Source organism: Saimiri boliviensis, chromosome 6 (assembly GCF_048565385.1).
Source record: "Saimiri boliviensis isolate mSaiBol1 chromosome 6, mSaiBol1.pri, whole genome shotgun sequence".
Lineage (NCBI taxonomy): Eukaryota > Metazoa > Chordata > Mammalia > Primates > Cebidae > Saimiri > Saimiri boliviensis.
Window position 1 is genome coordinate 53,652,837 of NC_133454.1, and position 16,570 is coordinate 53,669,406.

A 16,570-nucleotide genomic window follows, 5' to 3' on the forward strand; every position below is an offset into this window, starting at 1 on the left:
TGCCAGGTGGAGTGCAATGGTATAATCCCAGTTCACTGCAACCTCCTCCTCCTCCTGGATTCAAGCGATTCTCCTGCCTCAGCCTCTTGAATAGCTGGGATCACAGGCACGTGCGACCATGCCCAGCTAATTTTTGTACTTTGGGTAGAGATCGGGTTTCACCATGTTGGCCAGAATGGTCTCGATCTCTTGGTCTCATGATCTAACCATCTCGGTCTCCCAAAGTGCTGGGATTACAGGTGTGAGCCACCGTGCCCGGCTACATGGCAGTCTTTGAAGACCCCTCAGGGAGCTCATAGTGGTTGGGGGAAAGGAGATCATTAAACAGGCATTTTGGCTACAGTTTTGGGTTCAGAGGGAGGAAGTCCCAGGGGCTATAAGAGCTGTTAGGGACTCCCAGATAAGTGTACTTTTCATTATCTGGCATTTTCTTTTTTGCTGTTTGCTTGTTTACTGTCTCTCTCACCCCATTTGAACCTAAGCTTTCTGAGGGCAGAGATCTTTGTTTTTTTCATCAATTGGATCCCAATTGCTTAGAACAGTGCCTGGTGCAAAATAGGCACTCTGTAAATGATTCTCCCACCTCAGCCTCCTGAGTAGCTGGGATTACAGGCATCCACCACCACACCCAGCTAATTTTTGTATTTTTAGTAGAGACAGGGTTTCTCCATGTTGGCCAGGCTGGTCTCAAACTCCTGACCTCAGGTGATCCGCCCACCTCGGCCTCCCAAAGTGCTGGGATTACAGGAATGAGCCACCAGGCCCGGCCAATAACCAGGCTTTTTAACGGTGTCACTCAGAGCCTTTAATTTGCCAATGTGAGTTGTGAATCTCTGAGAGAAGGCTAACGGCACACTTGCAACTTACTTGCCCACAGACAGGCCCTTCTGCCCCAGAAGAGAAGAGCATTCCACGATGCTAATGAGCAAAGAGGGTGAAGACGGAACATCAGAGAGCAGCAGGGAGTGCAGGGGAACAGATAGGCCAGTTCAGGGAGCCGGGAGGGAGAAGCCCCACACCTCACCTGCCCTCCCCAACAGTCTCTGTTCTGGTCTCCCGCAGGGTGACAGTGGTGGCCCCCTGATGTACCAGGCTGACCAGTGGCAGGTGGTGGGCATCAGCAGCTGGGGCTATGGCTGCGGGGGCCCGAGCACTCCAGGAGTGTACACCAAGGTCTCAGCCTACCTCAGCTGGATCTACAATGTCCGGAAGGTAAGGCACCTTTGTCCTACCCACTGTGCCTTCCCTCCAGTCCTCTACCCAGGGAGTGCCAGTCTATCCTTAGGTTTGATTTAAATGGCTCTGACAACCCTTTACATCTCAAATAACTTTCCCTCCAAGAAAGGGACAGCCTGAGATTCCGCAATTAAGGCTGAAATTCCTTGGGTCAGAGATTTCTGTTCAATGCAAATACCTTAGGGAATAGAACTAGCCAAGCCTTTCTTTCCCTTTTCTGACAGAATGAGACTATCAGATCCTTTCTAGAGAGAAGATTCTGATAAGGAAGGGAGTGGAAAGGCTCATGAGACCTCCTGACCCTCTGCAGGGTAGGGAGAGAAGCAAAGTGCTTCAGAAAAGGAAGATCATTTTGCACACGTCGCCACTTCATCCAGTTTCAAATAATCTGACTTTCTCTTCATCAGTCCTTCTTATTCTAGGCTGAGCTGTAATGCTGCTACCCCTCGGCAGTGCTGGGAGCTGCTTCCTTCCTGCCCTGCCCACCTGGAGACCCCCCAAAGTCAGACACAGAGCAAGAGCTCCCTTGGGTACACCCCTCTGCCCACAGCTGCAGCATTTCTTGGAGCAACAGAGGGCCTCAATTCCTTTGAGGAAGAGATCCCCACAGCCCAGAGGCACCCAGGGGAAGTCAGCAACCTAGCTCAGCCACGCTTGGTACTTCCAGCATCCCAGAGAGAGACGCAGCCCACTGAACAATCCAGCCTGCAAGCCAAGGTCTCATGGGTATTGTGACAAGGCACTTTCCCACACTACTTACTGAATGGAAGCAAGCTGTCTTATGAGAGCCCAGATCACTGTGGGCTGGAGAGGAGGAGGAAAGGGTTTGTGCCAGCCCTGTCATTCTTCACCCATCCCCAAGCCTACTGGAACAAGAACCCAGTTGTAGAAAACGCACTGCCCTACTGTTGGTGTGACTATTACCTCCTGTTGCTATTGTTCTTACAGCTATGGCCACTATTATTAAAGAGCTGTGTGACACCTCTGGCATAGGCTAGCTGGAATGCTTGATAAGAACGGAGCTGGGACCATTGAACCTTCATTCTTTAGTTTGGGGAGAAAAAAAAAGTCCTGGGAAAGCAATTGTGTCTCAGAGTAGAGGCAGGGAAAAAAAGAGTCACAGAGACCAGACCTTCTGAGTGACCACAAGAGTGAGCTGCAGATTGGAGAAGCCAGGGTGAGCAAGTTTCATTCCCACACGGGGCCTTCTCCCTTTGCCTCTTTCCCTCCCTCCCTGCCTGTGATAATCAGCCAGGAGCCAGGGATAACCTATGACTTTGGAAGGAGATGAGTTAGGCAGTCAAGGATGACATTTGATCAGGGATCCCCACGTGGCTGGAAAGGAATGCTGCGCCTGTGTCCCACCTTCTTCCAGGTGGAGAGCCCTCAGTGTGGCCTCTTTCACCCATTCAAAAAAAAAAAAAGTATCAGCTCCCAAGTATGAGGCAGTCCCCAAGCTGGGTTGTGAGGATATAGGCATGAATAAGCCTCTACACTCTAAATGGTCAAAGAATTAAGCCCCATGCCCAGCCAATTTTTTTGTATTTTTAGCAGAGACAGGGTTTCACCATGTTGGCCAGGCTGGTCTCGAACTTTTTTGGCAGCTGTATGAAAGCTTGGGTTTTCTGAGGACTCTCTTGCTATAGTGAAGTCAGATCCTAGATGAAATGTACTTGTTCATACTATACTAGGTTCTTATGAAATAACAAAATTCCTCACATACCAATAACAAATAAAAGAAAATAGAAACCCAGAAAACAAAGCAAAACAAAACCATCAGAACCATAAGTGGAACGAAGGTGACAATCTCAGAGCAATACACTGAAACCTCGGGTCGAGACCTATATAAAGGCTGCCGTCAGAGCTAAGCCTGGGCATGCAGCAGACAAAGGAGGCGAAGCAGGGCTCCTACATGCAGCAGAGATACTGAAGGGAGCAAATGTGGTCTCAGGCAGCAGATGGTCTGGAGGAAAATAACCCAAGTTTAGAGCCTCAGGATTCCCAAAGATCCTCCAAATATGAGCTCAAAGATCAGAGACATTGAAAAATAAAAAACACCTTAAGTGGGTGGCATAAAAAACAACTAATTTAGAAACCCAAAGACTTTAGATGTCAGAATATTAGATACGCACAATAATAACCAATATTTTTGGAGTATTTACATGTGCCACACACCATTGTAAGTGCTTTGTCATGTACTGATTCATTTAATACTCATAGAAATCTATGAGATAGGTATTATTCTTATCCTCTGTTTATAGATTAAAGAAACTAAGGCACAATGAGGTTAAGCTCCTTGCCTGAGGTTATAGACTGGTAAGTTGAACATGAGCACTTAGAATACAGAGTTCACACTGTAAACTACTATACTATAGGGCCTCCAACATGATAATTTATAAAATATTTAAATTTTAAAAAGAAATACTAGTAGTATATTTTAAAATTATGCTTGTGAGCAAATGCACATAACACAAGTTACCGTCTTAGCCTTTTTTTTTTTTTTTTTTTCCTGAGACAGAGCCTTTCACTCTGTCACCAGGCTGGAGTACAGTGGTGCAATCTTGGCTCACTGCAAACTCTGCCTCCCAGGTTCAAGCAATTCTCCTGCCTCAGCCTCCTGAGTAGCTGGGATTACAGGTGCCACCACCACACCCCGCTAATTTTAGTATTTTTAGTAGAGACAAGGTTTCACCATGTTGGCCAGGCTGGTCTTGAACTCCTGACCTCATGATCCACCCTCATCAGCCTCCCAAAGTGCTGGGATTGCAGGCATAAGCCACTATGGCCATCTCATCTTAACCATTTTTTAGTGTATAGTTCAGGGGTGTTATGTACATTCACACTGCTGTGCAGTCATCACCACCATCCATTTCCAGAACAGAAACTCAGCACCCATTAAACACAGCTCTCCATTTCTCCCTCCTCCCAATCACTGACAACCACCATTGTGCTTTCAGTCTCTATGATTTGGATTACTCTGGGGACCTCATTTAAGTGAAGTCATGCAGTATTTCTTTTTTTTGTACTTGTTTTATTTCACTTATCCTTGTGTCTTCAAGTTTCATTCATGTTGTAGCATGTCAGAATTTCCTCCCTTGTTAAGACTGAATAATTTTTTTTTTTTTTTTTTTTTGAAGACACGGTTTCACCACATTGGTCAGGCTGGTCTTGAACTTCCGACCTCAGGTGATCCGCCCGCCTTGGCCTCCAAAGTGCTTGGATTACAGGCGTGAGCCACCACGCCCGACCCCGACTGAATAATATTCTATCGTTTATACCATATTCTGTTTATCCATTCATCTACTGGTAAACATTCAGGTTTCTTCTATCTTTTGGTTATTGTGAACAGTGGTGCTATGAATATGGGTGTACAAGTATCTCTTTGAGGCCCTACTTTCAATTCTTTTTGGGTATATTCCCAGAAGTGGAATTGCTGGATCATATGGTAATTCTATTTTTAATTTTTTGAGGAACTGATATATTGCTTTCCATGGAGACTGCACCATTTTATATTCCCATCAACAGTTCACAGGAGTTACTATTTCTCCACATCCTCCCCAACACTTATTTGCTGTTAAAAATGGATACCTTAATAATCAAGCAAAAATAACAGGCAGATTTGAAAAAAACAAATACAGCTTTTAGAAATGAAAATTATAATTATAAAAATGAAAAACTGGCCAGACATGGTGGTTCACACCTGTAATCCCAGCACTTTGGGAGGCTGAGGCAGGCAGATCACAAGGTCAAGGGATCGAGACCATTCTGGCCAAATGGTGGAACCCCATCTCTACCAAAAATATGAAAATTAGCTCGGTGTGGTGGAAGGCATCTGTAATCCCAGCCATTTGGGAGGCTGAGGCAGGAGAATCACTTGAACCCAGGAGGCGGAGGTTGCAGTGGGCCGAGATCGCACTACTGCACTCCAGCCTGTTGACAGAGCTAGACTCCATCTCATAAAAAAAGAAAAGAAAAACTAAGTGGATGGGGTAAACAGCATTTAAAACACAAATTAAGAGAGAATAAATGAACTGGAAGATAAATTGAAGAAGTTACTAAATTTAACAGCAGACAGAGATAAGGAGATTAAAAATATGAAAAAAGGGCCAAGAGCAATGAAGCCTAGAATGGTAAACTCTAACACATCCAGAGTCCCAGAAAGAGAGAATCAAGGCAATGAGAGAGACAATATCCAAAGAGATAAGAGCTGAGAAAGTTCCAGAACTGATGAAAGGTGTGAATCCACAGAATATACACCAGTATAGTATACACCGATACAACCAAGGTGGAAAAATGCCAAAGACAGAAAGAAACTCCTTATAGCAGCAGGGAGAAAACCCAGACCACCCACAGTACCACAAAGCTATCACAATTAGACTGACAACAGGCTTTCCCATAGCAATAAAGGAGCTGGAGGTCAGCGGAAGTATATCTTCAGTATACCAAGAGATAATAGTCAATTAAGGATTGTGAACCCTACAAAACTATCTTTCAAGAATAAAGGCATTTTCAAGAAAACAGAAACACACTTTACCATCAACAAACCTTTTCTAAAAGAATATATAAAGCATTTACTTTAGGAAGAAGGAAAATGATCCTAAAAGGACAAACCAAGAAGCAAGAAGGAATAGTGAGGCAATTGTGAAAATGTAGATAAGTCTAAACACACTCTTTCTATGTACTATTATTATTATTATTAAGACCGTGTCTTGCTCTCTCACCCAAACTGGAATGCAGTAGCAGGATCTCAGCTCACTGCTACCTCCCACTCCCAGGTTCAAGTGTTTCTCCTGCCTCAGCCTCCCGAGTAGCTGGGATTACAGGCATGTGCCACCCTACCTGGCTAATTTTTGTATTTTTAGTAGAGATGGGGTTTCTACTAAAAATACAAAAATTAGCTGAACGTGTTGGCCAGGCTGGTCTCGAACTCCTGACCTCAAATGATCGGCCCACCTCAGCCTCTCAAAGCTGGGATTACAGGCATGTGTACATATTATTAAAATAACAATAATATCTATTTTGTGGGTTAATTTTTTTGAAACAGATATAGAATTTATTGGTTGGCTATAAGCAGGAAAATACACTGCACTGACAAAGAAAAACAAACCCTGTATATAAATATAATACTACCTAGTGGCAATTTGACCAAGAAGGCTCCATCATGGGTTAATTTTTAAAACCCTAACTGAAACATGAAGTAACAACAGCAAGCAGCATGTAAATTAAAGGGGAAAGTTGAAGTTAAAATATTCTAAAGTTCTTAAATTGTTCAAAAGGAAGGTTAAATATTATTGTTATGCTACATAAAATGTTCTATGTTCTAGGTGGTTAAAGGGTAATCACCAAAAGAATGGAAATAAAAGTGTGTCACTTCCAAAACAATTGAAAGTAGCAATCTATTAATAAAAAAAAAAAACAAAAAACATCAAGCAAGCACAAAAGAGAAAGGAGGGGAAGGAGGAGTGCTAAGGAAGGAAAAACACAGAAAAATGGGACAAATAGAATATACAAAGTAGGATTGTGAAAAAGTACTAATAATCACAATCAATGTGAAACTCACCAAATAATGTACGGAGACAGGCAAACTGGATAAAAATGTAAGATCTGGCTATACGTTATTTTTAACAGACATACACAAAACACCAGGTTACAGAACCATTAAAACTGAAAAGGTGGCGAAAGATACAGAGAGCAAGCATTTAATCAAATTTAAGCTGGGATAGCTGTATAATATTTTTCTAAATAAGGATTTAGAAGAAAAAGACAAAATTGACTTTAGGATAAAGAGAGTCACTACATAATCACAAAAGTTCCAATTCACCAGTAAGCTATAATAAGTGAAAACCTGTTTTGTTTACAAGTTCTTCTCTTTGTTTAAGAAGAAAATAGAAAAGTAAAAACACCATCCTTTTGTCACCACTGGAGTTGGCAATCACATCAGGTTCTTACTCTGAAATATTTAAAGAGGAAAAATTAGCACTATGCTGTTTTGCCATAGAAATCTACTTCCAGGTAACAGAGTGGCTCAGGTGATGAGGGAAAGCTCTTGTTTTCAGAAAAGTATAGCTAATCCATGTAGATAAATGGTAGGAAACCACTGTTGGCAATTTCTGATGAAACCATTGATTCAGGCAAGGATCATCAATGGCTGCTATTGTCTGAATGCTTGGGTCCCTCCAAAATTCGTATGTTGAATCCTAACCCCTACGGTGATAGTAGCAAGAGGTGGGACTTTGGGAACTGATTAGGTCAAGAGAGCTCCCTGTTCATGAATGGGATTCGTGTCCCTTATAAAAGAGGCTTGAAGGAGACTCTTTGCCCCTCTGTCATGTGAGGACACACCAACAATGTGCTATCTATGGAAGCAGAGACTGAGCCCTCACCAGACACCAAATCTGCTGACACCTTGATCTTGGATTTCTTAGTCTCCAGAGCTGTGAACAACAAATTTCTGTTGTTTATAAATTACCTAGTCTAAGGTATTTTATTAGAGCAGCCTAAACGGGCTAAGATCACGGAGAACTGCATATTTCATGTAATACCATTGTATCATCCAATGGATACCTTGTTAATCTCAATAGGAAACCTAACTTCAAAGTGAAGGGATCAGACTGCCATCACCTTACCCGCTAATAGTGGAATAAGCAGCTACGATGTCCCGCTCAGCATGAATATGAAGTACATCTTCACATTGCATCACCTAAAGGCATCTTACCAAAAATGTTTAAGCTAAATCTTTAGGTCTAATTTCCAGTTTACAGGAAACACAAGAATTAGAGGAACAAATTAAATGACAACACTTGGAAGCTAAAAGACAAATCCAGAAGGTGGGACATTCCACCACAGGACATTCCCATCTCTTCAACAAATCAATGTCATGTGATTACTGTTATGTCTTAAGAAACAAAAGAATCAAATGTAAGGTGTGAGCCATGACCAGATCCTGAGTTGAACAAATCTGCAGCAAAAGGCATTTGGGCAAAGGGGTAATTGGGGAAATGTGAATATGATCTCAATATTAAACGATAATAAGGAATTGTTCATTATGTGTGACAATGATACAGTTAAGTAAAAAAGATATTCTTAACTTTTAGAGATGCATACAGAAGTATTTGGGGTAAAATGACAAAGTTGTAATTAAAAATACTTCAGGAGGAAAAACAGTTGAAGCAGATATAGTAAAATGTCAATGAGTGTCAAATCTAGAGAAGAGACTTTTACTATTCTTTTTACTTTTCTGCATATTTGAAATTTTTGTCAAGCACTGATTTGTTTAACATTTATATCAACATAATATAAAATAGACTCAAAAGTTGATAGAACTATAAGGAGAAATTGATAAATGCACCATCATATGAAGTGGAAGATTTCAGCACACTTCTCTCAATTATTGATATGTCGAGCAGGTGACTATTAGTAAAGAATGGAAGATCAAACAATACCATTTACATGCCTGATTAATAGACATACACACTCCATACTTATCAAAAAAGCATTCTTCTCAAGCACTTCTGTGAAAACTGACTACATACTAGTCCAAGAAGTAAGTATCAACAATTTTCAAAAGTAACATGAGCACCAGGCCTAGCTTTGTGCCTCACCAGCATCCCCCACCTCCCATCTCTAGGCTTTAGTCACTTGTGCCGGCTTCCTTCTTTGAATGAGCCCGGCTCCAGCCCCTTCCATTCTTGCAGCTGTCAAGCTCTGGCCACTGCCACCACCTCCACTCCTAACACCACGACTGGTCTTCCCCTGCCCTGGGCCAGGGCCAGAGCTGGGCTTTGGCTTGGGTGGCCTTTGTCGAATGCACCATGGTGACAGCCATAGCAGCCTCAGCTCTCAGACTGGCTGACCACCCCCAGAGAACTCTGGTTTCCCCAGGGCTTCCCAGAAAGGCTGAGTAACAAAATACAGAAATGATAATCTGGTAAATGTTGAATAATGGTAGATGGGAGACAGGAAGGAGCCAGCAGATAAATGGCTCATCCTTCTTCCCCAGGCTAGAACTATTCAGAGAAGCTGTAGCTCCCCAGGGACAGGTCTTGCGATCCAGCAAGCAGCTGTGCTGCTGATGGAGCTGATGGAGTTACAGTCAGCTCAGCACACACATCACCTGATCACCTGTGTTTGCTTTCTCTCGTTCCCTGCCTTACAGCCCTGCTGCTCCCCTTATGCCCACTTCCCTGGGATTGGACCCTCCAATAAAGTGTTAAGATGTGAATTTAATGTAGAAAACTTAAGTTTTCTAAGAAACCTGGGCTAAGACTATCAAACAGATGTAGCTCTTCAATTATAATGTTGTTAGATTATAAGGCAATAGCAAACAATCGTTTTGTTTGTTTGTTTGCTTGGTTTTTTATTTATTTATTATACTTTTAAGTTCTCGGGTACATGTGCAGAATGTGCAGGTTTGTTACATAGGTATACACATGCTATGGTGGTTTGCTGCATCCATCACCCCGTGATCTACATTAGGTATTTCTCCTAATGCTATCCCTCCCCTAGACTCCCAGCCCCCTGCTAGCCCTACCCTAGCTCCCCACCCACTGACCGGCCCCAGTGTGTGATGTTCCCCTCCCTTTGTCCACGTGTTCTCATTGTTCAACACCTACTTCTGAGTGAGAACATGTGGTGTTTGGTTTTCTGTTCTTGTGTCAATTTGCTAAGAATGATGGTTTCCAGCTTCATCCATGTCCCTGCAAAGAACATGAACTCATCCTTTTTTATTTTATGGCTGCATAGTAGTCCATGGTGTATATGTGCCACATTTTCTTTATCCAATCTATCATTGGTGAACATTTGGGTTGGTTCCAAGTCTTTGCTATTGTGTACAATGCCACATGCACATACGTGTGTGTGTGTCTTTATAACAGAATGATTTATAATCCTTTGGATATACACCAGTAATGAGATTGTTGGGTCAAATGATACTTCTAGTTCTAGAGCCTTGAAGAATCGCCACACTGTCTTCCACAGTGGTTGAACTAATTTACACTCCCACCAACAGTGTAAAAGTGTTCCTAGTTCTCCACATCCTCTCCAGCATCTGTTGTCTCCTGATTTTTTAATAATCGTCATTCTAACTGGCATGAGATGTGGTTTTGATTTGCATTTCTCTAATGACCAGTGATGATGAGCTTTTTTTCATGTTTGTTGGCTGCATAAATATCTTCTTTTGAGAAGTGTCTGTTCATATCATTCACCCACTTTTTGATGGGGTTGTTTGTTTTTTTCTTGTAAATTTGTTTAAGCTCCCTGTAGATTCTGGATATTAGCCCTTTGTCAGATAGGTAAATTGCAAAACAAAATTTTCCCATTCTATTGGTTGCCAGTTCACTCTAATGATAGTTTCTTTTGCTGTCCAGAAGCTCTTTAGAGTAATTAGATCCTGATTGTCTATTTTGGCTTTTGCTGCCATTGCTTTTGGTGATTTAGTCATAAAGCCCTTTCCCAGGCCTATGTCCTGAACGGTGTTGCGTAGGTTTTCTTCTAGGGTTTTTATGGTGTTAGGTCTTATGTTTAAATCTTTAGCCATCTTGAGTTAAATTTTTGTATAAGGTGTAAGGAAGGGATCCAGTTTCCGCTTTCTGAATATGGCTAGCCAGTTTTCCCAACACCATTTATTAAATAGGGAATCCTTTCCCCATTGCTTGTTTTTGTCAGGTTTGTCAAAGACCAGATGGTTGTAGATGTGTGGCATTATTTCTGAGGCCTCTGTTCTGTTTCATTGGCCTATATCTCTGTTTTGGTACTAGTACCATGCTGTTTTGATTACTGTAGGCTTGTAGGATAGTTTGAAGACAGGTAGCACAATGCCTCCAGCTTTTTCTTTTTCTTTTTTTTTTTTTTTCTTGGGGGGGTGGTTTTTTGTTCGTTTGGTTTTTGGTTTTTGCTTAGGGTTATCTTTGCTATGCAGGCTTTTTTGGTTCCATGTAAAGTTTAAGGTAATTTTTTTCCAATTCTGTGAAGAAAATCAATGGTAGCTTGATGGGGATAGCACTGATCTGTAATTTACTTTGGGCAGTATGGCCATTTTCATGATATTGATTCTTCTTAACCATGAGCATGGAATGTTTTTCCATCTGTTTGTGTCCTCTCTTACTTCCTTGAGCAGTGGTTTGTAGTTCTCCTTGAAGAGATCCTTCATATCCCTCGTTAGTTGTATTCCTAGGTATTTTATTCTCTTTGTAGCAATTGTGAATGGCAGTTCACTCTTGATTTGGTTCTCTTTCAGTCTGTTATTGGTGTATAGGAATGCTTGTGATTTCTGCACATTGATTTTGTATCCTGAGACTTTGCTGAAGTTGCTTATCAGCTTAAGGAGATTTTAGGCTGAGATGATGGGGTATGTTAAATACACAATCCTGTCATCTGCAAATAGAGACAATTTGAATACTCTTTGTTTCTTTTTCTTGCCTGATTGCCCTTGCCAGAACTTCCAATACCATGTTGAATAGGAGTGGTAAGAGAGGGCATCCTAGTCTTATACCAGTTTTCAAAGGGAATGCTTCCAATGCTTCCAGTTTTGCCCATTCAGTATGATATTGGCTACGGGTTTGTCATAAAAAGCTCTTATTATTTTGAGATACATTCCATCAATATCTAGTTTATTGAGAGTTTTTAGCATAAAGAGCTATTGAATTCTGTCAAAGGCCTTCTCTGCATCTATTGACATAATCATGTGGTTTTTGTCATTGGTTCTGTTTATGTGATGGATTACATTTATTGATTTGTGTGTGTTGAAACAGTCTTGCATCCTAAGGATGAAGCCGACTTGATCTTGTTGGATAAGCTGTAACTACAACCTCCCCTTTTCCCAGGTGCTCTGTCCCAGGAAGACGGGGGTTTTATTTATAAGTCCCTGACAGGCTGCTCCTTTTTTCAGAGATGCCCTGCCCAGAAAGGAGGGAGTCTAGTGACACAATCTGCCTGCAGAGGCCTTTCTGAGCTGTCATGGGCTCCTGCTTATGTTTTTATTTTTTTATTTAGACACAGGGTCTCACTCCATCACCCTGGCTGGAGTGCAGTAGCACAATCTCAGGTCACTGAAGTCTCAAGCTCCCAGGCTTAAGGAATCCTCCTGCCTCAGCCTCCCAAGTAGATGGGACTACAGACACACACCACCATTATTAGCCCAGCTTTTTTTTTTTTTTTTTTTTTTTTTTGTAGAGATGAAATCTCACTATGTGGCCCAGGCTGGTCTCCATCTCGGGTTCAAGTGAGCCACCACATTCAGCCCACACAATAATTTTTAAAATATAAAATACATACATGCTTTTTAAGAACACTTCTAAATTATTCCTAGGTCAAAGGAAAAATTATAAACAAAAATTTACCTAACTAGAATGATAATGAAAAAATTTATAATATATACACATGCAGACAAACATATACATACACATATATACATTCATGGAATGTTTTAGTGTGATATTCAGCAGCTAACCTTGAAATGCTTGTGCTCCTTCCTGATCTGGACTTGGACTGAGTTGTGCCTGCCTTTACATATTACACTCAAAGCACAAGTGATTCTGCTGGGGAGATCAAGAGGGAGCCAGGAAGTTATGACCTGACTAACACAGCAAATCCTCGCTGTCTTTGGAAGGGAGTATGTGGAGAGGAGATTGGTGGGTAGAGAAGATCCTCCCCTTTTTCACAAGGAAGAAGAATAAATCCTAGAGTGATGAGGCCTGAACCAGAGCATAGGCCTGGCTCTCCCAACTGCGACCGAGAGCTGCCTCCACAGGAAGGTGCCCCCACCCTCACCTAAAAGCAAGCCAGGACAGGACTGTGATGGTGAGTGCAAACCTTGGCCATTTATTTATGGGGAAAGCTAAGCAAAGCCTTTTTTTTTTTTTTTTTTTTTTTTTTTTGAGACATAGTCTCATTCTGTTGACCAGACTGGGGTGCAGTGGCGTGATCTCGGCTCACTGCAACCTCCACCTCCCGGGTTCAAGCGATTCTCCTGTCTCAGTCTCCTGAGTAGCTAGGACTACAGGCACATGCCACCACACCCATCTAATTTTTGTATTTTTAGTAGAGATGGCGTTTCACTGTGTTGGCCAGGATGGTCTAGATCTCTTGACCTCATGATCTGCCCGCCTTGGCCTCCCAAAGTGCTGGGATTACAGGCGTGAGCCATGATGCCCGGCCGCTAAGCAAAGACTTTTCATACGAAGTGGGGAAGCACTGCAATAGAGGCGTGTGTCACCACAGCAAACAGGCACATACCCATTCCAGGGAGGCAATTCCAGCTCGAGGGCTCAGCACTTACAAAGGATCCAGTGCCAAGATGCCTTATGTACAGAGAAGAGGGAGGGTTTAGTGTGGGAGAGAAAAACAGAAAGGGAATTTGAAAGGAGCAATGTGGGAGCACACTGTAGTGAAGAGAAAAGAATCCAGGCATTAGAGGCAGGTAGACTGGCTCAAAATGCTGTGTGTGTGTGCACGTTTGTGTGTATGTGCGCGCACGTGTGTGTGTGTGTGTGTGTGTGTGTGTTGATTACAAATGTATTGCATAGTTATAAAAATTCAAATAATACTAAAGTTTTAAAAAGGTAAACTGGGCATGGTGGCTCATGCCTGTAATCCCAGCACTTTGGGAGGCTGAGGCAGGTGGATCGCCTGAGTGCAGGAGTTCAAGACCAGCTTAAGCAACATGGTGAAACCCCATCTCTACTAAAAATATGAAAAATTAGTAGGGTGGGTGGTATGTACCTGTAGTCCCAACTACTCAGGAGGCTGCGGTAGAAGGATCGCTTGGATCCAGGAGATCAAGGTCTCAGTGAGCCAAGCCTGCACCACTACAGTCCAGCCTGGGCAACAGAGCAAGACCCCATATCAAAAAAAAAAAAGAGAAGATATCAAAGAGTCCATAGGGGCTGGAACAATAGGACCTTCTGGCCTGCTATGAGGACTGGGTAAGAGGGACTTGTTCTGAGTAAGAAAGAGTGACATCATCTCATTGTAATTTTTTATGTAATTTACACACAGTAAAATTCACTTATAGTGTAGAATTCTGCCAATTTTGACAAATCTACACAAGTAAGCAACTACCATCACAGCTCCGTCACCCCCAAAAAGCCTCCCTTGCCCCTTGTAGCCAACCCCTCCCAACCTATAGCCCCTTACAACCACCGTTTTGTTTTTTGTCCCTTTAGTTTGCTTTTTCCAGAATGTAATATAAATGGAACCATATAGTAAGTACCTCTTTGTTTTTGGCTTTCTTTTTTTTGAGACTGAGTCCGCCCCAGTCTGGGATGTGGTGGTACGATCTCGGCTCACTGTACCCTCTGCCTCTTAGTTTCAAGCAATTCTCACACCCCAGCCTCCTGAGTAGCTGGAATTACAGACGCCCACCACCATGCCTGGCTAATTTTTGTATTTTTAGTAGAGATGGGGTTTCACCCTGTTGGCCAGGCTAGTCTCAAACTCCTGACTTCAAGTGATCCACCCACCTTAGCATCCCAAAGTGCTAGAATTACAAGCGTGAGCCACCATGCCTGGCCTTAGGCTTTCTTAAGATTTCACTTTTTGTTTTATTGTTAACTTTTATTTTATTTATTTATATGTGGCTTTGGTGAGACAGGGTCTCACTGTGTTGCCCAGGCTGCTCTTGAACTCCTGCCCTCAAGGGATCCTCACACCTCAGCCTCCCAAAGCTGAAATTACAGGCATGAACCACCACAACCAACCCAACACTTAATCATTTTTTAGCATGGTTTTAGGTCCACAGCAAAATTGAGCAGAAGGTAGAGATTTCATACTCCCTACCTCCACACAGGTAGGAGCCTCCTTCTTCATCAACACCCCCACCAGAGTGGTATATGGGTCACAGATGATAAAGCAGGTACCTTTCTGAGTCTGACTTCTTTTACTTAGCCTACTGCATTTGAGATTCAGCCAAGTCTTTCACTTGGCATACTGCATTTGAGAATCCCAGGGTGCATGGGATTTTGTGGAATATTCCATCATATTGTACAGTAGACGACAGTTTGTTTTATCCACTCACCAGTCAAAGGACATTTAGGTTATTTCTTCTTTTGGGCAATGGCAAAACCTCGATAAGCAACTCTGCATGGGTTTTTGAGTGAACATATATTCTCGTGAATTTCTTCTGACAAGAATGCAGTAACACAAAATGGACTTACTTTCCCATCTGAAACAACTAAAACGCTGAGGAAAAAAAAATGCACAAAACGGCTTTCAGACACAGGGCACCAGGCAGCACAGGTTACTGATCCCTGAGAGAGGAGAAGCAAATGAGGGAGCCTGCAATTGTTACAGCACCAGGAGAGGGGACTCGGGCAGAGGCTCCAACCTTCCAGAATCAGGGAGATGGAGTTAGGAAGCCAGTGGGTAGGGCTCGCTGGGCAGCATCCCAGAGAAGACACAGCTTCACAGAGACAGCGCTCCAGAGAGCTGCAGCGGGTCCCTGTGAGTGTTCAGCTGCTGATCCAGGCACGCTTGAGGCTGAGAAAGAACCACCAGAAAGGGCTAGAGGAAACAATCCCTGGAGCTCACACGGGGCCAGTAGTAGTTCACATTGCAGCCAGCTAGGACAGCGAAACTCCCTAATTCATGAGAGATGAGGAAGAGTACTCAAAAGCGCTGCCTCAGTAGTGGGGTGAGGTCAGCCCTGGATGAGAGGCTGCCCTAGGTGAGCTCCAGGGATTTTCCTCCCTCACCCTTTCTGGAGGCTCCTTCCCTCGCCTTAGGTAGTTTCCTCACACATCTGCACTATCAGTGCTCAGCTGAAAACTTGGGGAGACCCTCCAAGGTTCTCTGGCCCTGCAAACTTTCACCATCCTAACCTCCCCCAGATTCTCAGCACCTCTCTTTAACTCAGAGAGAATGCTGGCTTAGCCTGGGGTTCCCTCCCCAGCCTTCCAGGCACCGCAGCCTGGAAACTAGCTCCAGGCAGTAAGCTGGTGCAATAGTAAAGCTCCTCTCATTTGCTTCTCCTTCTCAGGAATGACAGTTCTCCGCTGCCTATTGTCCAGGGTCTGCAAACCACTGCGTCATATGTATTTTCCAATTTTTTAGTTATTTAAGGTGCAAGGGTAAATCCCTATGATGTCTCCATCTTGGCCAGAGGTAGAGTTGACATCATCTAATCCTGTTTTTAAAAAAAAAAAAAAACACTCTGTTCTCTGGGGTACATGTGCAGATCATGCAGGATTGTTACACAGGTATACACATGCCATGGTGGTTTGCTGCATCCATCCCCACTCAGGTACATCAGGTATTTCCTCTAACGTTATCCCTCCCCATTCCCCCCACCCCTTGCTATCCTTCCTCTAGCTCCCCTACCCACCAACAGGCCCCGGTGTGT

General features: G+C 43.0%; 1 protein-coding gene across 2 annotated transcripts in view; it reads left to right on the forward strand.

The window, feature by feature from the left end:
* Positions 1-8,764, forward strand: part of TMPRSS4 (transmembrane serine protease 4) — a 47,436-nt gene extending 38,672 nt beyond the window's left edge. The window contains exons 12-13 of one of the 2 annotated variants that reach the window (XM_039471247.2): positions 1,063-1,212; positions 1,659-8,764. In XM_039471247.2, the coding sequence (XP_039327181.1) occupies positions 1,063-1,212; positions 1,659-1,670 (162 nt within the window). In that variant the 3' untranslated portion in view covers positions 1,671-8,764. Of the gene's footprint in view, positions 1-1,062; positions 1,213-1,643 lie in introns of both variants that reach the window. The other variant, XM_039471246.2, reaches the window with a different exon arrangement.
* Positions 8,765-16,570: the final 7,806 nt, after the last annotated feature.